Source organism: Symsagittifera roscoffensis, chromosome 1 (assembly GCF_963678635.1).
Source record: "Symsagittifera roscoffensis chromosome 1, txSymRosc1.1, whole genome shotgun sequence".
Classification (NCBI taxonomy): domain Eukaryota; kingdom Metazoa; phylum Xenacoelomorpha; order Acoela; family Convolutidae; genus Symsagittifera; species Symsagittifera roscoffensis.
In genome coordinates, this window is record NC_087062.1 from 30,239,194 (window position 1) to 30,263,145 (window position 23,952).

General features: G+C 35.2%; 1 protein-coding gene across 1 annotated transcript in view; it reads right to left on the bottom strand.

Moving 5' to 3' along the window:
• The window catches only part of LOC134856706 (uncharacterized), a 33,936-nt gene extending 14,312 nt beyond the window's left edge, over window positions 1-19,624 (bottom strand). Inside the window, exons 1-3 of the mRNA XM_063872979.1 lie at window positions 19,548-19,624; window positions 18,109-18,244; window positions 17,370-17,521 (exon numbers count right to left, since the gene is read on the bottom strand). Of these exons, the coding sequence (XP_063729049.1) occupies window positions 17,370-17,521; window positions 18,109-18,244; window positions 19,548-19,587 (328 nt within the window). The 5' untranslated portion in view covers window positions 19,588-19,624. The remainder of the gene's footprint in view (window positions 1-17,369; window positions 17,522-18,108; window positions 18,245-19,547) is intronic.
• Between the last annotated feature and the right edge of the window lie 4,328 nt (window positions 19,625-23,952).

Genomic DNA, 23,952 nt, shown 5'->3' on the forward strand with positions numbered 1-23,952 from the left:
TTTAACCTATTTGGAACGATTTTTAGGCTGGATTAAATCTCCATTTACGCGTTAATAGCAAAAACTATATCAAACGTTAATTATACCAAACTCGCCAAAATGGCAATCGTTAAACCCCCATAAATGTACAAAAATCAATCACAGGTGAAATTTTTTTTTCAAATTTAGGCTTTTGACAAACAAATCTTTTGAAAGATAAAAGAAAATTTTGTCAAAATTATCTAGTTTAAAAGCCGAAGTTTGTCTAAGGAAAAAATCAACCCGAGCACAAATACCCGTTTCTTTTGTCGCGAAAGTCGGAACAAAAACATACCACGAAAAACACATTTTATTTAAAAAACCAACTTGACGTTTAGAAAAATATATGTATAAATATTATTTATATATCAACTAGCCTCTCAATGAAAATCAACTTGACCTTTAAAAAAGTATATTTTTTATAGAATTTGTTAATAAAATGATTTCTATATCAACTACAGTTCCATTTGCGCATCAGTTGTAACACTGGACGTTTGTTTCTTACTGTATCTTGATAAAAAAAATTGGGGCAGGGCTAGTATACGTTTGACAGGTGGAACAAAAAAATGGTTTCAGTTTGCAAATCAGTATCTTTAAACAGACCAGAAAACCAATTTAAGTAAGTTTTAAAGATTCCCAATTTCTCTCAAGCTTAAATGAAACTATTGTGCTCTCGTTAATATTTCTGCCTAACAGACAGTTTTCCAGCTCGCTACGGGATGTGTTTATTTTTAATTGCCTTTACAGCGACCGACGCTCGATCAACAGATATTGTATTAACAGAATTAATACAGGTCCCATTAGATAATTTTCCCGAATTTTGTCTATAGCAACTACGGCCATTTTTTGGCCAAATTAGGAGGAAGTAGCAAATTTGCCAGAAGTAAATCTAGATATGGCCACGAAGTTCAGTCTAAACAAGGTATGCGGAGCGACCTAACAAAGTCTTTTTTTCAGTAGCGCGGACCACGACCCGGGTTGTTATTTTTAACGGAGCTTTTTGATTTCGAAAACATACTGAAAATGCAATAAGTTCGCGATGTGATTGATGAGTTGGATAACGGTGCAAGTACATACCTGTCAAAATTGGTAATAGTTTATTTTTCTCAAATAATCTATTGAAAAGCAGAAACGTGTTTTTCCGCTCAGAGAGACATCAACATGGATCTGCAGATGCACTGGTGATCTCACAGGCTTTTCCAAAGTTGTTAAAAAGCATTTGTACGTTTTTTGTCTCAACACAATTTATTATTATGATTTTTTTTACCTGTATCCAGTTGACCTGTTTGTCCTCTGGGGCGGGGAATTGTTTGTCCCCTGGCAATTAGGAACATTTGTGGGGCGTATTGCTCCATTATTTTGCCAATGTCCTTAGTTTTTTAGGTTTAATTGATTGGCTTATAATTCAGTTTTTGCCCTAATTTACTCGCAAACAGCAGTATTTTGGTAATTTTTGAACAGTTTTTAGTCAACAATAGAACTTTGTACAGATGATTTGTAGTTAATTCAAGTGCCCAGGTTTTCTTTGTTGCTCATATATTTAGATATAGTAGTCTGCCTTGCTGTTAGTCGGCTTCGCTTGGCTGGAGATAAAAGATGGTTTCTTTGGTGAGCTCTCTAAGGACTGTGTCGCCTCCGCTTTGTGCGAGTGTCTCATAATCTTTACTAAACAAGTCAAGATTATGATCCGCGGTAATATCCTGGCAACTAGGAGCAATTGTTTTCGAAATGTCGTCGAAGTAATTGTCAAATAACCAAAACCAAGAATTAAGGTTTAATAAGTAACAGGAGGTCGGAGCCATTCTGGTTGGGAACAGGGTTGCCGGAAGTGGAAATGTCCGAGGCGCTTCTTCGGTAAAAAAATTTTCCTTTTCCGGCTAAACTAGGTAAATTGTTTGTGCCATTCCCCATGGGTGTCGAATGTAATACAAATTTTCAGGGACCTGGGAGCAACTTTTTTGTCAGCTAGGTCCTATTTAAAGAAAATGAATTCACTTTGAATCTTGACTGTATGATCCCTAGTGTCGATTAATCCTTGACGAGATCAAAATTTGGTTATCCATTTTTCGACTTGGTCGTCTTTGTGTGAAAATTACTCTCTAAGATCTACTTTTTTTGTAATTTTCGTCCTTGTTAGGCTCGGGCTCCGGGAGTTACGGGTCGTGCGATTTTCTGCAAAATTCGAGGCCAAAGGAAAGTCGTCCTCCAATTCTGCAGACGGTTCCAAGTCGGCATCTGCGTTTCCGTCATCTGTCCCATCGTGCAGTTCCAGTACTTGATTGATTGTTTTTGATCTAAAATTTCAAAAAAAATCAGGTTTCTTCTTCTAGTGTTCTCGGTTCGGGTAATCTGTCTTTCTGAAAGATAGTAAGTCCAATGGAAAACTGTTTAGTAATTCTAGTGTTGAAGGTTGGCTTTAGTAATTCGATATAGAAAATAAGTTAGATTTCACAGTATGTACAAGCCTTTCTACCACCCTTTTGGATGTATGATATCCCACCGTACAATATTACTTTCAATCTTGAATTTTGGCTGAGTTATTCAAAATTGTGAGATAAAAGCCTGACCCATGTTTGACTCTAATTTTTCTTGAAATCCGTGTTGTCAATAATCGTTTAAAAATGAGATAAATGAACTTGAGGAAGTGTTGTTAACCACCTTTGCGGACGTCCATTTGGAAACTTGGTCAATTTGGAAAATTGGAAATTTGGAAATTTGGAAATTTTTCCCCAGAAAGCGTTCCATGGTCCTGCAAACTCCAATTTTTTTCCTCGTTCGCGAATGACAGATCCGGAAGTTTAGCCGTCTGCTTCATTCCCAACAAAGCTTCAAGATTCTTGCCGCTTTTTCAGCACTCTGTGCAGGACTTGACGTGGTATTATATCTTTCGATAAATGTGTAGCCACCAGATATACTCGGCCAGGAGTTTAATCCCGAACTGTCCGGGGTGAGCCTCGTAGCGCATAGAAGCGAAGGCTCCCCAAACTCCCACTGATATGGCAAATTTTTCAAACAAAATTAGTAGTTCGTCTATTCTGTGACGATCCTTCTCAAAGTTTCTTATGTATTTTCCAAGTATGCTCTTCGGTCGGTCATTCTTGATGGTTTTGTTTTTCAAAATCTGATCATTGACTAGTTTTTTGAATCTAGTGCCAATTTAAACGAGCCATCTCTCTTTCTAATGAATTTTTGTTTTTGAAAATCTGATCATTGACTAGTTTTTTGAATCTAGTGCCAATTTAAACGAGCCATCTCTCTTTCTAATGATTTAATCAGACTTACTGAGGAAATAAGTTATCGAGGGGTAAGCAATTAGATGAACAATTTTCAGAACTAACATAAGAAATATTGCAAATTGTCAGTTGCATATTGACTGAGCAATACACGAGATAATAGCAACAATATTTCTAAGCGTAAATGAAACTATTTCGTGCTCGTTAATATTTCTGTCTAACAGATTGCTCCATTTTTACACTTGCCCTCGGATCCTATTTGTTTTAATTGCTTTTACAGCGACCGACGTTCGATCAACAGAAAAAGTATTAACAGAATTGATACAGGTCCCCTTAGATAATTTTCCTGAATTTTGTCTATAGCAACTACGACAAATTTTTCGGCAAAATAGGAGGAAGCCACCTCTTTGCCAGAAGTAAAGGTAGATATAAGTTTTGTATAATCGAAAAGAAATGAAAACGTTAGCCAATGGGTTAGTCTTCTGTCCATTGTGGTGTTACTATGATTGGGTGAAAGAGCGAAAGCTCGAGAGTTTTTGTAGAAATCATCTCCCCACACGCCATATAAAGTAAAAAGTAATATGTTTCGCTCCTACTAACAATTAAACTATGGCAAATAGGTTTTTTTAACCTATTTGGAACGATTTTTAGGCTGGATTAAATCTCCATTTACGCGTTAATAGCAAAAACTATATCAAACGTTAATTATACCAAACTCGCCAAAATGGCAATCGTTAAACCCCATAAATGTACAAAAATCAATCACAGGTGAAAATTTTTTTTCAAATTTAGGCTTTTGACAAACAAATCTTTTGAAACATAAAAGAAAATTTTGTCAAAATTATCTAGTTTAAAAGCCGAAGTTTGTCTGAGGAAAAAAATCAACCCGAGCACAAATACCCGTTTCTTTTGTCGCGAAAGTCGGAACAAAAACATACCACGAAAAACACATTTTATTTAAAAAACCAACTTGACGTTTAGAAAAATATATGTATAACTATTATTTATATATCAACTAGCCTCTCAATGAAAATCAACTTGACCTTTAAAAAAGTATATTTTTTATGGAATTTGTTAATAAAAAGATTTCTATATCAACTACAGTTCCATTTGCGCATCAGTTGTAACACTAGACGTTTGTTTCTTACTGTATCTTGATAAAAAAAATTGGGGCAGGGCTAGTATACGTTTGACAGGTGGAACAAAAAAATGGTTTCAGTTTGCAAATCTTTATCAGTATCTTTAAACAGACCAGAAAACCAATTTAAGTAAGTTTTAAAGATTCCCAATTTCTCTCAAGCTTAAATGAAACTATTGCGCTCTCGTTAATATTTCTGCCTAACAGACAGTTTTCCAGCTCGCCACGGGATGTGTTTATTTTTAATTGCCTTTACAGCGACCGACGCTCGATCAACAGAAATTGTATTAACAGAATTAATACAGGTCCCATTAGATAATTTTCCCGAATTTTGTCTATAGCAACTACGGCCATTTTTTGGCCAAATTAGGAGGAAGTAGCAAATTTGCCAGAAGTAAATCTAGATATGGCCACGAAGTTCGGTCTAAACAAGGTATGCGGAGCGACCTAACAAAGTCTTTTTTTTTTTCAGTAGCGCGGACCACGACCCGGGTTGTTATTTTTAACGGAGCTTTTTGATTTCGAAAACATACTGAAAATGCAATAAGTTCGCGATGTGATTGATGAGTTGGATAACGGTGCAAGTACATACCTGTCAAAATTGGTAATAGTTAATTTTTCTCAAATAATCTATTGAAAAGCAGAAACGTGTTTTTCCGCTCAGAGAGACATCAACATGGATCTGCAGATGCACTGGTGATCTCACAGGTTTTTCCAAAGTTGTTAAAAAGCATTTGTACGTTTTTTGTCTCAACACAATTTATTATTATGATTTTTGTTACCTGTATCCAGTTGACCTGTTTGTCCTCTGGGGCGGGGAATTGTTTGTCCCCTGGCAATTAGGAACATTTGTGGGGCGTATTGCTCCATTATTTTGCCAATGTCCTTAGTTTTTTAGGTTTAATTGATTGGCTTATAATTCAGTTTTTGCCCTAATTTACTCGCAAACAGCAGTATTTTGGTAATTTTTGAACAGTTTTTAGTCAACAATAGAACTTTGTACAGATGATTTGTAGTTAATTCAAGTGCCCAGGTTTTCTTTGTTGCTCATATATTTAGATATAGTAGTCTGCCTTGCTGTTAGTCGGCTTCGCTTGGCTGGAGATAAAAGATGGTTTCTTTGGTGAGCTCTCTAAGGACTGTGTCGCCTCCGCTTTGTGCGAGTGTCTCATAATCTTTACCAAACAAGTCAAGATTATGATCCGCGGTAATATCCTGGCAACTAGGAGCAATTGTTTTCGAAATGTCGTCGAAGTAATTGTCAAATAACCAAAACCAAGAATTAAGGTTTAATAAGTAACAGGAGGTCGGAGCCATTCTGGTTGGGAACAGGGTTGCCGGAAGTGGAAATGTCCGAGGCGCTTCTTCGGTAAAAAAATTTTCCTTTTCCGGCTAAACTAGGTAAATTGTTTGTGCCATTCCCCATGGGTGTCGAATGTAATAAAAATTTTCAGGGACCTGGGAGCAACTTTTTTGTCAGCTAGGTCCTATTTAAAGAAAATGAATTCACTTTGAATCTTGACTGTATGATCCCTAGTGTCGATTAATCCTTGACGAGATCAAAATTTGGTTATCCATTTTTCGACTTGGTCGTCTTTGTGTGAAAATTACTCTCTAAGATCTACTTTTTTTTGTAATTTTCGTCCTTGTTAGGCTCGGGCTCCGGGAGTTACGGGTCGTGCGATTTTCTGCAAAATTCGAGGCCAAAGGAAAGTCGTCCTCCAATTCTGCAGACGGTTCCAAGTCGGCATCTGCGTTTCCGTCATCTGTCCCATCGTGCAGTTCCAGTACTTGATTGATTGTTTTTGATCTAAAATTTCAAAAAAAATCAGGTTTCTTCTTCTAGTGTTCTCGGTTCGGGTAATCTGTCTTTCTGAAAGATAGTAAATCCAATGGAAAACTGTTTAGTAATTCTAGTGTTGAAGGTTGGCTTTAGTAATTCGATATAGAAAATAAGTTAGATTTCACAGTATGTACAAGCCTTTCTTCCACCCTTTTGGATGTATGATATCCCACCGTACAATATTACTTTCAATTTTGAATTTTGGCTGAGTTATTCAAAATTGTGAGATAAAAGCCTGACCCATGTTTGACTCTAATTTTTCTTGAAATCCGTGTTGTCAATAATCGTTTAAAAATGAGATAAATGAACTTGAGGAAGTGTTGTTAACCACCTTTGCGGACGTCCATTTGGAAACTTGGTCAATTTGGAAATTTGGAAATTTGGAAATTTGGAAATTTTTCCCCAGAAAGCGTTCCATGGTCCTGCAAACTCCAATTTTTTTCCTCGTTCGCGAATGACAGATCCGGAAGTTTAGCCGTCTGCTTCATTCCCAACAAAGCTTCAAGATTCTTGCCGCTTTTTCAGCACTCTGTGCAGGACTTGACGTGGTATTATATCTTTCGATAAATGTGTAGCCACCAGATATACTCGGCCAGGAGTTTAATCCCGAACTGTCCGGGGTGAGCCTCGTAGCGCATAGAAGCGAAGGCTCCCCAAACTCCCACTGATATGGCAAATTTTTCAAACAAAATTAGTAGTTCGTCTATTCTGTGACGATCCTTCTCAAAGTTTCTTATGTATTTTCCAAGTATGCTCTTCGATCGGTCATTCTTGAAGGTTTTGATCAGGTCGCAGATGATTTGCAGTTGCGATCAGGTCGCAGTTTTCATCAGGTCCGTTTTTAAACGTAAGGGTTTTGTTGTGTACCTCTTGGAAAATTACTATATGTTTTGATTTTTTGACTTTCTCTGTTCCGCTGGCTCTCGTTTAACCAGATGAGATGTAGAAACGTTTATTCGTAAAATAAACGTTTTTAAAAACAAAATTTGAGTTATCGAGGGATTAGCAATTCGATGAACAATTTTCCGAACGAACATGAAATTTTTTTTTGCAAGTATTAATTGACTGAGCGATACACGAGATAATAGCAGCAGTATTTCTGAGCTTAATTGAAACTATTGCCTCTCGTTAAAATATCTACCAAACAGACTGCTCGATTTTTCCGCTTGCCACGGGACCTTATTATTTTTAACTGCCTTTACAGCGACCGACGTTCTATCAACAAAAATAGTATTAACAGATTTAATACAGAATCTATTAGATACTTTTCCCGGAATTTGTCTAAAGCAAGTACAACACAGTCTTTGTCAAAATAAGAGGAAGGTGCGGTCTTGCCAGAAGGAATACTAGATGAAAGATTTTGTAAAATTTTGTCTTACCAAGGTGAAAGAGGATTTTTAAAATCAAAAAGTAGAGAAACCGTTTACCCAATGGGTTAGTTTACTGTCCATAGTGGTGTTACTATGATTTGCTGAAAGAGCTGACAGTAACCCTTAATGGTCTGAAACAGTTTCCGGTTTTCAGCCATACACATAATTTTATATGTTTGGCGGACCATACTAGGGCAAAAAATTCCAAATCGTTGATCGAGTATTTCGTTACTCGGCCATTCAAAAATCTTGAAGAGAATGCAATGGTTTTATACTCCCTGTTGGAATTAATCAAGGTTAGCACCCAATATGTGAGGCCTCTGTCTTCAGTCTTGTTTTTCATTTATGGTGAAGTGGCATTTTTCTGTAATGGTTACAATTTCTGCTTTCAATTTCTCTAAGGTAATTGAGTGGATTTTGTCCCAAGGATACACTTATTTTAAGTCAGTAGAGTTCGGAACGGCGATTTCAAAACTAAAATATTCGGGACAAAGACAAGTTATTGGTTCACAAAACAGAAAATTGATTGAAGGTCGGAGATATTTTTCGGTATTCAGAAGTTTCTTATTGCGTCTGCTTTACCGACCAAAAGCTGAACTCTGGCTTTAGGAATTCGAAACCCAACCATTCTACAATATTTTAAAAGATGCATGTTTTCCCCATTTTATAGCCATGTTTTTTGAGACAAAGATTTCGATGCTAAATTGATCTATGTTTTTTTATGGTTCCCTCATAGGCTATTACTATATCGACTTAAAAACAGTTTGTGTACGTTCTCTTTTTAAAAAAGTAGTTTTGAATCTAAAACCAACCTAAGCGAGCCGCCTTTCTTTCCAGTGATTTAAATGGACTTATCGAAGAGTTATCGAGGGGTAAGCAATTAGATAAACAAATTTCCGATCTAACATGAGAATTTTGCAAATTTTAATTGACTGAGCAATACACGAGATATTAGCACCACAATTTCTAAGCTTGAATCAATGTTTTGAGCTCTCGTTAAATTTTCTGCCTAAACACACTGCGCGATTTTTCCGCTTGCCATGGGATGTTTTTAATTCTAATTGCCTTTACAGCTACCTACGTTCGATCAACAAAAATAGTACTAACAAATATAATACAGGTTTCATTAGATAAATTTCCCGAATTTTGTCTGTAGTAACTACGATAAATTCTTCACCAAAACAGGAAAAAGCCACGGTTGTTCCAGAAGTAAACCTAGATTAAAGATTTGTGAATTCCATGTCTTTCCAAGGTCAATGAGAATTTTTAAAACCGATAAGTAAAAAACCGTTTACCCACAATGGATTAGTCTAGTGTTTTTGTGAGGTTACTATGATTTGTTGAAAAAGCTGACAGTAACGCCTTTTGGTCTGTGACAATTTCGGGCTCTCACCCATATATACAAATTTATATGTCTGGCGGCCCATACTACGGCTAAAAATTCCAAACCATTGGTCAAAAATTTCGTTACACGGGCATCTAAAACTCTTGAAGGGAATGCAATGGTTTTATACTCCATTTTGGAATTGTTCAAAGGTAGCAGCCAATATGTGAGGCGTCTTTCTTCAGTCTCGTTTTTTTTTCTTTTATGGCAAAGTGACTTTTTTCTGTAATAATTACCATTTCTGTTTTGAATTTTCAGTTTCATTGAGTGGCTTTTGTCCCAATGATTCACTAGATTTTGTTCAGCAGAAATTTAAACGGCGAACTCGAAATTGAAAAATTTGGGACAAATTACAAACATTGGTTCATGAAACCTAAAATCCAATTTTCGAAATACTGTTTCATGAACCATAAAATTGAATGAAATTCAGAGATGTTTTCCTGTTTTGGGACGTTTCTTATTGCGTCTGCTTTACTGATTAAAGCCAAACTCGGGCTATAGAATTTTGAAACTTAACCATTTTATTTTAGTTTGAAAAAATTTTTATTGCCATGTTGTTTTTTTAAGACAGAAAGAAGTTGGTGCGCAATTGGTCTATATTTTCCTCTGGTTTTCTCATATTAGTATATCGTCTACGTAATAGTTTGTGAACGGTTTCTCTTTTAAAAGTCAGTCCACGATTCTTTGAAATTGATTGGATCTTTTTGCCCTGTCCATAAAAACAGTTTAAAAGTGACACTTGCCTGTGGTGCCGCCCTCTATGATGGTAAAGTTACATTGTTTATTTGTTTTCCTCGCATAACTTAAGTTGATTCTTTGCATTTTTAAGATTGAGGTTACCAGAGCAGACCCACTGGTCGGGTTTTTTGATAGCTAAAACGCAATTTTAATTAGCAGTTTGTGTAGATTTGGCTTGTGATTTTTGTTTTTGAAAATCTTATTGTTGACTAGTTTTGATCTATTACCAATCTCGGGTTCTCAGCCACAGAGATAGTTTCATATAATTGGCGGCCAATACTACGGCTAAAGGTTCCAAATCGTTGGTCGAGTATTTCGTTACACGGCCATTTGAAAATCTTGAAGACAATGCAATGGTTTTATACTCCCTGTTGAAATTGTTCTAGGGTAGCACCCAACATGGGAGGCGTCCGTCTTCAGTCTTGTTTTTTCTTTTATGGCGAAGTGGCTTTTTTCTTTAATATTTATTGTTTCTGCTTTCAATTTCTTTAACGCCATCGAGTGGATTTTGTCCCAATGGTACACTAACTTTGATTCAGCAGAGTTCGTAACGGCGAACTGAAAATTGAAAAATTTGGTACAAATTCAAACTATTGGTTTCTTGAAACAGAAAATCGAATGCAATTCGGAGATGTTTTTCGGTATTCGAAGGTTTTTTTGCGTCTGCTTTACCGACCTAAAATCAAATTCTGGCTTAAGATTTTTGAAACCCAACCAATCTATTTACTTTTAAAAAAAGCGCATTTTTTCCGTTTTATTGCCATATTATTTTTTTTAAGACAGAAAAAACTCCTTGCACAGTTGATCTATCTTTTCCTATGGTTCCCTCATAGAGTAATAGTATATCGTCTACGAACAGTTTCTGAACGTCCTCGTTTTTGAAAGTCAGTCCACGACTCTTTGAAGTTCATTAGACGTTTCACCCTGTCCATAACACAAGCTTAAAAGTGACACGTGCCTGTGGCGCCGCCCCCTAATATGTTAGTTACTTTATTTTTGTGTTTTCTCGCTTAATTTGTTAAACAAAATTAAGGTTTCGTCTATTCTATGACGATCCTTCTCAAAGTTTCTCATGTATATTCCGAGTGTGCTCATCGGTTGGTGACTCTTCATTGTTCCTATCAGGTCGCAGATGATTCGCGTTGTGATAAGGTGCATCTTTAAACTTAAGGGCTTTGTTGGGTACCTCATGGACAATTACTAAAGTTTCTGATTTTTGGCTTTCTCTGATCTGTTGGTTCTCGTTTAACCAGATGAGATGAAGTAACGCATTATTCGTAAATGAAAATGTTTTAAAATTAAATTTTGAGTTATCCAGATTCAGCAATTAGATGAACAATTCTCCGCACTAACATGAAAATTATTGCAAATTTTATTTGGCTGAGCCACACACTAGATAGCAGCAGTATTTCTGAGCTTAAATGAAACTACTGCCTCTCCTTAAAATATCTACCAAACAGACTGCTCAATTTTTCCGTTTGCCACGGGATCTTAGTATTTTTAACTGCCTTTACAGCGACCGACGTTCGATCAACAAAAATAGTATTCACAAATATAATACAGGTTTCATTAGATAATTTTCCCGAATTTTGTCCAAAGCAACTACGATAATTTCTTCGCCAAAATAGGAAAAATCCACGGTTTTTCCAGAAGTAAACCTAGATTAAAGATTTGTGAAACCCTGTCTTTCCAAGGTCAATGAAGATTTTTAAAATAAAAAAAACCGTTTTCCCACAATGGATTAGTCTAGTGTTTTTGTGAGGTTACTATGATTTGATGAAAAAGCTGGCAGTAACGCTTTTTGGTCTGTGGCAATTTCGGACTCTCAGCCATAGAGATAAATATCAGCAAAACTTCTAAGCATATAAGAAACTATTGCGCTCTCATTAAAATCTGCCAAACAGACTGCTCGATTTTTCCGCTTGCCGCGGGATTTTATGATTTTTAATTGCCTTTACAGCGACGGAAGTTTGATCAACTAAATTGGTTTAAGGATTTAATACAAGTTCTATTAGATGTTTTTCCCGAGTTTTGTCTATAGCAACTACGACAAATTCTTCACCAAAATAGGAGGAAGTAACAAATTTGCCAGAAGTAAATCTAGAAATAAGATTTGTAAAATCCATTTTTTTCCAGGTGAATGAAAACTTTTGAAATTGAAAAATAGAAAAACCGTTTATCCAATGGGTTAGTGTACTGTCCATTGTGATGTTACTATGATTTGGTCAAAGGGCTGACAGTAACGCCTGATGGTCTGAAACAGTTTCGGATTCTGAGTCATAAAGGTAATTTTAAAGGGTTGGCGGCCCATAGTACGCGTAAAAAACCCAAATCGTTGGTTGAGTTTTTCGTTACACGGCCATTTAAAAATCTTGAAGAGAATGCAATGTTTTATACTCCCTGCTGGAATTTTTCCAAGGGTAGCACCCAATATGTGAGACGTCTGTCTTCAGTCTTGCCTTTTCTTTTATGGCGAACTGGTTTTTTCTGTTTTAATTACAATTTCTGCTTTCAGTTTCTTTAACGCCATCGACTGGATTTTGTCCCAATGATACACTAATTTTGATCAGAAGAGTTTGTAGCGGCGAACTCAAAACTGAAAGATTTGGGACGGATTCAAATTATTGGCTCATGAAACAGAAAATTGAATGAAATTCGGAGATATTCGTTAGTATTCGGAGGTTTCTTATTGCATCAGCTTTACCGACCTAAGAACAGAGTTTTGAAACCCAACAATTCTGTTTTTTCCGCATAATATTTCCGTAATATTTTTTTTTAAGACAGAAAAAATTCGTTGCACAATTGATCCATTTTTTCCTATGGTTCTCTCATAAGCTAATAGTATATCGTGTACGTAACATTTTGTGAACGTTCTCCGTTTTAAAAGTCATTCCATGACTCTTTGAATTTAATTTGGTTTTTTGCCCTGTCCATAAAAACAGTTTAAAAGTGGCACTTGCCTGTGGTGCCGCCCCTATGATGGCGAAGCTACAATGTTTATTTGTTTTTCTCGCAAAACTTGAGTTGACTTTATGTGTTTTTTAGATTGAGTTTACCAAAGCAGACCCACTGGTTGGCTGGTCGGATTTTTCGATAGCTGAACGCAATTGTATTTATCAGTTCGTGTAAAATTGGCATGTGATTTTTCTTTTTGAAAATCTTATTGTTGACTAGTTTTGATCTCTTACCAATTTCGGGTTCTCAGCCACAGAGACAGTTTTATATAATTGGCGGCCAATACTACGGCTAAAGATTCCAAATGGCTGGTCGAGTATTTCGTTACACGGCCATTTGAAAATCTTGAAGACAATGCAATGGTTTTATACTCCCTGTTGAAATTGTTCTAGGGTAGCACCCAACATGGGAGGCGTCCGTCTTCAGTCTTGTTTTTTGTTTTATGGCGAAGTCGCTCTTTTCTTTAATATTTATAGTTTCTGCTTTCAGTTTCTTTATTGCCATCGAGTGGATTTTGTCACAATGGTACACTAACTTTGATTCAGCAGAGTTCGTAACGGTGAACTCAAAACTGAAATATTTGGTACAAATTCAAACTATTGGTTTCTTGAAACAGAAAACTGAATGAAATTCGGAGATGTTTCTCGCTATTCGAAGGTTTTTGCGTCTGCTTTACCGACCTCAAATCAAATTCTGGCTTAAGAGTTTCGAAACCCAACCAATCTATTTACTTTTAAAAAAAGCACATTTTTCCGTTTTATTGCTATATTATTTTTTTAAGACAGAAAAAATTCCTTGCACAATTGATCTAACTTTTCCTATGGTTCCCTCATTGAGTAATAGTATATCGTCTACGTAACAGTTTCTGAACGTCCCCGCTATTAAAAGTCAGTCCATGACTCTTTGAAGTTCATTAGACGTTTCACCCTGTCCATAACACAAGCTTAAAAGTGACACGTGCCTGTGGCGCCGCCCCCTAATATGCTAGTTACTTTATTTTCTTGTTTTCTCGCTTAATTTGTTAAACAAAATTAAGGTTTCGTCTATTCTATGACGATCCTTCTCAAAGTTTCTCATGTATATTCCGAGTGTGCTCATCGGTCGGTGACTCTTCATTGTTCCTATCAGGTCGCAGATGATTCGCGTTGTGATAAGGTGCATCTTTAAACTTAAGGGCTTTGTTGGGTACCTCATGGACAATTACTAAAGCTTCTGATTTTTTGGCTTTCTCTGATCTGTTGGTACTAGTTTAACCAAATGAGATGAAGTAACGCTTTGTTCGTAAATGAAAATGTTTTAATATTAAATTTTGGTTTATCCAGATTTAGCAATTAGATGAACAATTCTCCGCACTAGCATAAAAATTAATGCAAGTTTTTTTTGACTGAGCAATACACGAGATAATATCAGCAAAAATTCTAAGCATATAAGAAACTATTGCGCTCTCATTAAAATCTGCCAAATAGACTGCTCGATTTTTCCGCTTGCCGCGGGATTTTATGATTTTTAATTGCCTTTACAGCGACGGAAGTTTGATCAACTAAATTGGTTTAAGGATTTAATACAAGTTCTATTAGATGTTTTTCCCGAGTTTTGTCTATAGCAACTACGACAAATTCTTCGCCAAAATAGGAGGAAGTAACAAATTTGCCAGAAGTAAATCTAGAAATAAGATTTGTAAAATCCATTTTTTTCCAGGTGAATGAAAACTTTTGAAATTGAAAAATAGAAAAACCGTTTATCCAATGGGTTTGTGTACTGTCCATTGTGATGTTACTATGATTTGGTCAAAGGGCTGACAGTAACGCCTGATGGTCTGAAACAGTTTCGGATTCTGAGTCATAAAGGTAATTTTAAAGGTTTGGCGGCCCATACTACGCGTAAAAAACCCAAATCGTTGGTTGAGTTTTTCGTTACACGGCCATTTAAAAATCTTGAAGAGAATGCAATGTTTTATACTCCCTGCTGGAATTTTTCCAAGGGTAGCACCCAATATGTGAGACGTCTGTCTTCAGTCTTGCCTTTTCTTTTATGGCGAAGTGGTTTTTTCTGTTTTAATTACAATTTCTGCTTTCAGTTTCTTTAACGCCATCGAGTGGATTTTGTCCCAATGATACACTAATTTTGATCAGAAGAGTTTGTAGCGGCGAACTCAAAACTGAAAGATTTGGGACGGATTCAAATTATTGGCTCATGAAACAGAAAATTGAATGAAATTCGGAGATATTCGTTAGTATTCGGAGGTTTCTTATTGCGTCAGCTTTACCGACCTAAAACCAGAGTTTTGAAACCCAACAATTCTGTTTTTTCCGCATAATATTTCCGTAATATTTTTTTAAGACAGAAAAAATTCGTTGCACAATTGATCTATTTTTTCCTATGGTTCTCTCATAAGCTAATAGTATATCGTGTACGTAACATTTTGTGAACGTTCTCCGTTTTAAAAGTCATTCCATGACTCTTTGAATTTCATTTGGTTTTTTGCCCTGTCCATAAAAACAGTTTAAAAGTGGCCCTATGATGGCGAAGCTACAATGTTTATTTGTTTTTCTCGCAAAACTTGAGTTGACTCTATGTGTTTTTTAGATTGAGTTTACCAAAGCAGACCCACTGGTCGGCTGGCCGGATTTTTCGACAGCTGAACGCAATTGTGTTTATCAGTTCGTGTAAAATTGGCATGTGATTTTTCTTTTTGAAAATCTGATCGTTGATTAGTTTTGAATCTAATGCCAACTTAACCGAGCCGTATCTTTATCTAGTGATTTAATTGGAATTACAAAGCATTCTTCGTATCGTTTCTCAAGTTTTGTTATTTGTCCCTCGATTCCTATTTTTTTCAATATCTCATTTAACCCTGATAGCAATCGTAACCGAACTCTTCTGCTTTTACTTCTTACAGGTTTAAAAGGGGAGTGGAAGTGAACAACTTTTTTATCAATGGGTGTGTTGGCAATTCTTTTGAAGAAGTCCTAAGTTTCATGGAAAATTGATCTGCTAAAAAAATAGCTTATACAGCTTACTCTCCCCCGGTAGGTGGCTGACTGGACTGATCGGCTGTGGATATTTCTTCGGTTTCACTTATACTCTTAGATTCGGCAAATTGCCCGAAATGTCCCGTTCCTGTCCTTTCATGATGCAGAAGGGATTTTCTTTGCAAATCACCCCCTTGGATTGAGTCTTGACAGTAAGTTTCCCCTAGATGTTGATTGTGTCGTCAATGAATACGCAATATAGCTCTTATAACCGTTTCTCCACTGGGTAGATTCTCAGCTTGGGGCATTTTAACTTGAACACATATAATAAATTTATTTTGACGAAACTAACTGGGCTTGCTGAATCTACAGGTTTTTCACATTTATAATCATCTTTAAATCTAGCCCTGTCTTCAGTAGTTTCTTGGTCTCTATTCCATTCTGATCGTAAATTGTTCTTACACTTAGCACTGAAAAATTGTCATTGTTGCTCTGACTGTTCTCATTCCAGGCGTTTATTACTTCAAAGGTTTCTGGGTTTCCGCTCCAGGAATCTGCAGTGGAATTAAGTACGATTATCAATATAGACTTTATCCTTTGGGTTACTCACAGTGGGTCGAGTGTTTTCCGATATACAGAGTTCCGCAAAGCGTCCTTTGTGTTTACAATTATTACAAATAATTACTTCGCTGAACAGAGCTTCAAGTGTCGCTTCGTTAAGGGATTGCCGCGTTCCATATATTAATTACTTCTTTCAATAAGGAGACTTAGTTTTTTCTTTATATGATTATTTAACTTTTAAGACTTAAAATTCGTTTTGTTGGTCGTTGATCTCGCCATGCTCCTTAGACTTTGATTGTTAAATTAGCCATTTTTTCAATGAGAGGCCTGACTTAAAGCTTCTGAAGGACTGATGGTTGCTGACAACAGCTTCCGTTGGTTTTCACTATTCTTCATGGGGCAAAATGACATATCTCACCCCTTTCGCTTTGTCGGTCCCTCTGAGGTGGCTAGGTTTGTCAACAATTCCCAGAAATGTTCAAAAATTCATGTACTTCCATCGCATTCTTTTTCCGTGCTTTCTGACTGGCAGTTTCTGTGTCTTGCTCACTTCCTGTTTCCTGCTCCAAAAAGTTAATTTGGCTTTCTGGGACCCACAATCCGCTAAGATTGTCGATGCCAGATTTTCTTCAGCTATTATTGCCAATTGAAGTTCCAATGGTTCCATTGGTTCCATAGGGTGGTTTGCCCAGACTGAAGGAAATCTCCGCAGATTCGATTCCTTTGACTGCACCATATTAAAAAGTTCTAACTAGATATCTAAGCTACCTAGAGAAATGTGTTGAATTGAAATGTATATTCTAAAACTAACAAGCACAGTGTAATTATCGACCAATGCTCGATTGGCGATGGTTTTGATCTGATCAAAACCGAAGGTCAAAAGAATAACATAATAGAACAAATCACAACAAGCTCAATACTAAATGTTTTAGTCTTCGAGGCAAACAGTTTTCGAAAATGTACTGTGGTTAAAAAGAAAAACATTGGTTTCAAATTCAATCAAAAAATGTGAATAGTAAAAATGGCTTGAATAATGAAAATGCAAAAAAATAGCTCGACCGCAGACTGATAGAAATTGTATAATGGCTGTCAAATCATAAAATGTTCTTTGTTTTTAGTGTATGAAGCGTATGCTGATGTTCGTTGCTACAATATACCTGAGGGGTTTTGTCTGAGAAAGGGGTACCAGTTGATGAGTTTGTACGATGGTCTCACGGCCATCTCTATCACTCTCAAGTCACTCTCCCTTGGCAGCCGATCACTCACTCTGTCCAAACCAAAATAAACACCCGACAGACAGAACATCTGGCTGAAAAAATCAAGAAAAGAGCAATTAAGAAAAGAAAAAAATAAATAAAAGGAGAAAATGAAGTACTTTTTTCCGTCCAAATATAGATGATTGATATTCATGATAGCTTTTGAGACTGCCATTTTGGCTTTGATTGATTTCATTGAATCGAAATCAGGCACTATGATTCTGCTTTCATAATTCAAGAGGCACCACTGTTTGTGTTATGGAAAAATTGAACTAATAAGTAAACAGGAAGAAATATCTTTTTACCTTCAAGTTTCGAATTTATAATAGTTAATGGGAACCATTTTGTTTTTCAACTCCAGTGTAGGTTTTAAGAAGATGCAAGACTAGGCAAGACTGGAGTTTCAATCAAATTAAGCAAACTATAATTAATTGGGCATGGGAACTGATGTATAACTCTTGGTGTGTCAGAAAACTCGGTATATGGTGCCAGATTATTTTTTGTTTTTCTTGTGATTTATCCAATTAATTGGCCAAAGTATACCCAATAACGAAATTTTTCCTAAGTAAGCTATCGATATGAAAAAGCGTCTGATTCTGAAGTTCTCCTTTTGCTCAAGGAATCTTATACCTGCACATACTTCATCTGACGACATCTGAGTCCGAAGAAAGATAGGAAGTTGGGCAAGACGAACTGCTGCGACATCCACCTGGGGCCATCTGCAGCTCCACTAGATGAATTTAAGGATCCAGGCACAGTACACAGAGTCACTCCCACTGAATGAATCAAAAACAGAAAGCTTTCAACATCTTGAGCAGTTAATGTCCTTTCAGACATTCGTTAGTTTTAGGAAAATTTCATAAAAAACGTGTCAAAAATTTTTTAAAATCTTCGTTTTGAAAAGTTGACGTCCTAAAATTTTCATCCACAGTAACTTCCCGGAAGTAAATAAAATAGATCATAATCGATAATATTGTATTTCCAAGACGATAATAATCCATAACAATTGATTACGAAACTTAGGCCATTAAATTGATTCTATTGCCATTATAATTGATTGAAAGTAAACTCGTTAACAAGACTGCTCGTATATCAGAGCAAAACCCTGAATGTTCCGACTGCCCCTTAATTCATCTCCAATAGTTTTTTGGGGAAAAAAACTATAAATTTTGGACAATATCAAAAATGAACTGGGAAGATTTGAGTCGTAAGAAATTAATACGAACGACCAGCTAGCCTCAATCCAATCTGGAACAACTTTTTTGTGCGCAATAAATCGCGTTACGCTTTCAGGATTATGAATAAAATCTTTATAGAGGCATAAATTAGCCCAGAGCATGGCCAAATTGGCAAATTTCAAACTCCCAATACTTTGCGAAAAATGATCGGAGGTAAAATATATTTTTTTAAAATTTTAATTTCGGGAGTCGATATTTTCACTGGGCATAAAAATTTTTAGAAAACTAGAAACTATGATTTCGATCGCCTAAAATTGACAGAATAAAAAACACACCAAGCAGAAATAATATTTTGTTTTCTTCGAAAGTCGGAGCAGAAGACTGCTTGTGTCATGGCAAAGCTTTGAATGTTTCGACTGCACTTTAAAGATTATGCAGCAAGTGTTCGCTTTAAAAAAAAGGATTAAATTTCCAAAAAAATCAGAAAAATTGGAAACTTATATAGCCTTATTTGACTCATTGCTCTACAGGCTATCTAAAGTACAAAGTAAAATCTTCTGCATATAGAACAGTATTAAATTTACCAAAAAGCCTTAATAGTTTAGTTTATTTTGGAACGATTTCTTAGACGGGTTCTATCTCCACTTATGCGGTATTATCACTAAATATATTGCAAATAATTAAACGAAATAGGCCAAATTGGCAAAACTTGAACACCTTCTGAAAATTGTTTAATTTTCAAAAAACAAAGTTCAGCCTAATTTTGCTGTCAAAAGAAAGTTTTTAGACATCTCGAAATTTATCTGGTAAATTGAATTGAAATGATGCTAAGAGCTTCTTTCTTTCAGTGATTGAAAGAGAAAAGTTTTTTCTCCATGTATACAAAAGAAAGAAAACTTACCCTTTAAAATAAAGAAAATGCTGCTGCAAAGCAAAATCATTTTGCTTAGTGGGAACAGTGATTGAAGTTCAAGTTTTATTTAGTTTGATTTAGATAGCAAACATATTTTATAGAAACTAGTTTCGATAAACAAACATCGAGTATTCATCAAAATAAGGTAAATTGAACCTCAAAGCGTCTGAACAGACCACGATCCGAGATTTTTGCAGGGTTAGAAGATAACGTAAAAGAGAGAACCAAATTTTCATCATCTCGAGAACAGTCTATAAAAATTTTTTTACAGCAGCTCTTAGTTATCCGAAACATTTAGTCGGCGTTTAACCAAAAATAAAACCGAAACAACAAAGACAAACCAATCATAACAGACATTGAAAAATCCTGAAGCTCCGACAGCTGAAGAAATCAATCCACAAAACCAGAAGCCTTTTGTGTCACATTTGATTGTATTTTGTCGGATGAGTAAAATTACATGGAGTGCAAACTTTTTCAAAATCAAAGGCCCATGAAAAAAAATCCTATCCTCTAATTTAAGCAAATGGTCCATGACCCCCTAAAATTAAATGACAAACTTAAGCAAAAAAGCCAACATGCGAAATGCTGAGTTTTGATTGGCATAGGAAAATGATATCATTTAAATAATGCGTTGGGCTATTGAAAATATGCGGTACGCTGGATATATTAATTGATGCATTTGCTCTGCATGTTTGAAAAATTTTGACCAAAATATTTGCCTATTCCCAGCGCTCAATCGCCGCAAGCTTGGTGTATATTGGCGATGAGAAACTTGATGCCGATATTGTTTAAAGTACAAAACGATCAAGTTTTTGTCAGAAACAGATAAACAAAAAAATGTGCTTTAACCCTTTAATATATTATTTGAGCCTGATAACATCACCGCTTTAGCTTTACTTCAACGAGTTATATCGCGCGTTAATTCTAAACCAACATAACTTTGAGAAAAGTGATCGCAGAGAAAATATCTTTTTCAATTTGAGCTGAACAGGTCAATTTTTTTCGGATGGTTACAAAACTGAATTCGTCGTCCAGAAATTGCTGTTTTATAAATCGAAATTTGAGAAAAAACGTTACTCTACTACTCTACACAAATTTTCCGCCATGTTTTTCTAAAGTAAGAAAAAACAGTTACAAAGAATTCATTTTCAAAAAAAGTGTCAAAACCACACAAAATTTATCAAAAAAAACAAGCACCTTACAAGGTGAAAATAAAAGTAATCAGTCAGGCCGAGATCAATACTGAGTATAAAAAACAGCATCAGCGTCAAGCTAAGAATTATATACGAAGCATTGACCATTGTTACGATCTTTTACAGGAAAGCAAACAAACAAATTTTGACCAAGGAATTTTCAAATCGTATCAAGGCGATGCCCTGAATTTTCTGAGAACCCTTAAAATTCGACGGTTTTTTTTTCAAAACTTGATAAAAGTTCTCACTAAATGCTATGTTGAGGACAAATACTATGGTTAGCACAAATTTTTTTTGTGATTGCTCAACATCATAACCTAAAAATTTTACCAAGAATTCGTTTTCAAAAAATGAGTAAAAACCACACAAAAATTATCGAAAAAAAACAAGCACCTTACAAGGTGCAAATAAAAGTAACAAGTTGCTGCGCAAGTAGCACAGAAAGTTTCGAACACAAAGTTTTGAAATTGAGAAATTTCTTTTTTTTTCTTTTTTTCAATATCATTCGTTGTTTTGTACGTGGTTTGTGCAGATAATTTTACAGGATCCGAGATCTTTATCAAATGTTTTACGGGAGTACATCTAGTTCTACAAAAATCAACAAGCAATTCTTAGAGCTGGAGATGCGCTAGGGTAAACTCTGAAAATATTTTTTCGCAGGTCTTAAAGTTCAAAAGATTAGATGAATTTTAATAATGCGCTTTTCGCGTTACCTGCTGGCCTTACTTGCCCTTACTTAGACTAATATTAATAAAATTCAAACCAAAATTTTCTCAACAATAAAAAAAAATTCCGAAAAAAAATTGCAGTGTTGATCAACTTAAAAATTTTTCTGAGATACATCACTCAAACTTTTCTGATGATAGTTAGTGATACTTAATCTTACATACATCGAATATAAAAAGTGAAAAATTACACCACTGATGACAAAATTGCTCCTCAATTTGGTTGTCGGAACAAATATGACAAACAGTAAGTTTTTGATGGGTTAAATGATGGCTTGCTCACGTCGAGATCATTACTGAGTGTCAAAAAAAACATCATTAGCGTCAAGCTAAGAATCATATACATAGCATTGACCATTGTTACGATCTTTTATAGAAAAGCGAACAAACAATATTTGACCAAAGAATTTTCAAAATTGGAAAACAACCACACTGACTGGTCGTATCAATTCGATGTCCTGGTTGTTCTGAGAACCCTTAAAATTCGACAGTTTTTTTCAAAATTTGATAAAACTTCTCACTACATGCTATGTTGAGGACAAATACTGTGGTTGGTGCAAAAATTTTTCGTCATTGCGGAACAACATGGCCTAAAAAATTTAGGCCGAATGGCCAAAATAGGTACAGAAAAAAAGTGAAAAAGCATGAGTTCAAAACATATCATAAAAATCTCAACGACAATTTAGTGCTAAGCAACTAATTTTGAAACTTCTTAAAATATCTTCAGTCATTTTTGCAATAAAATAAACAACCCTTTGCAAAAATAACAAGCAACTTTGGTGTAGAAAATTGATAGTTTAAGGTCACAAAAAAAGTTCTCCAAAACTCAAAACTGATGATTGTTTCATTTTTATGGAACTATGGAACTAAACAGAACTTGTGTATGAGTTTTTTGAAATTTCTGTCGCTTTACAAATTCTAAATTATTATTTTAAAAAAAACGAACATCCAGCCAATAAATTTCGATACAAAATTGCTCAATATGATACATCACTCGACACAAACTGATAATTTGTATGCGATAAGTTTTTTAGCGTGAGCAAACTGTAAAATGCAGACAAAAAATCATAGCACCATCGATGAAAAAGTTCCTCCCCACTTTAGTGGTCGGAACAAATGAGACAACCAGTTAGTTTATAATAGTTAACTGATGGCTTGCTTGGGTTGAGATCATTACCAAAGTTAAAAACAGCACCAGCGTCAATATCAGTCTTAAAACTAAATCAATTGTGGGGAGCCCAATAAAATTTTTGAGAGAGAACATGTGAGAGCTTGAGCTGTACAATTTTGATCAGTTTATAAAAATGTATGTAATATTCAAAATAAAATCTCAAAAAAATATTTCGAGTGTAAGCAATTTTAAATTTTTTTTCTTTAAATTGATCAAAAACTGAAAATATTGATCAGAAACTGATTTGTAAAATAAAAATATCATTTTTTTGGAAACATCTCACTCCTTATAATTTATAGTTTATGAATCAGTTTTTAAACTACGACTGAACCCCTGAAGATTAACCAAGATTTAACAGTTACAACCAGTGCAACAACCTAATCAAAACAATTAGTCCAGTTGTATCTGAGTCATTGAGTTTTTTTGATCAGTTCGAAAAGTTATTAAATAATCTTTGAATAGGTTGTTGTTAAATAATCTTTGAATAGGTTTCTGTGCTACTTGCGCAGCAACTTGTTACTTTTAATTGCACCTTGTAAGGTGCTTGTTTTTTTTCGATAATTTTTGTGTGGTTTTTACTCATTTTTTGAAAACGAATTCTTGGTAAAATTTTTAGGTTATGATGTTGAGCAATTTTTGAAGTTTGGTCAATTTTCGATACGTTTACAATTTTTCTCAAAAATAGCTGTCGCAAATCTGGAATTAAGGGTTCAATGGAAAAAAATAGTTATGGTAATCAAACTTGCGCAAACCGTTTTGACCTTGCTTCTCGTTTAAGTAAAGTATGGCCTAAACGACGACAATTTTTTGGCATTTAGACATTTTGACTCTACCAAACTCAGGTTTAACAAATCTATGCAGAAAAACAATGTTGGGAACTTTCTCGGCGTACGCAGTTGCTTCCTAGCTTTTAGATGAAAAGTATTAGATTTCGAAAAAGCCAGCTTTACTTGAGATTTTGATTGGTTATCAAAAAGTTTGGATTTTTTTCGGAAAAATGTTTGTCAGTTGTTATATCAAAAGTTTAAAGGAAAAAAAGATTTTCAGGGACATTCTCTGCATCAGATAATTTTTCCTTTTTTGCAGAGAAAAATTGCTACGGGAAAATTCAACAAGTTTCTAAAAATGGTCAAAGAGTCAAAAATTTGATTTTTCGGAAATCAAATTTTTGTTTCTTTGACCATTTTTGGAAAGTTTTTTTGATTTTTTTTTGATATTGTTCTGTGATTTTCAAGTTAACTGTCATTTTTTCTCTGCTTAAATGAACACAAAATAATTTTAATGAAATAGAAAAAAAAACATGT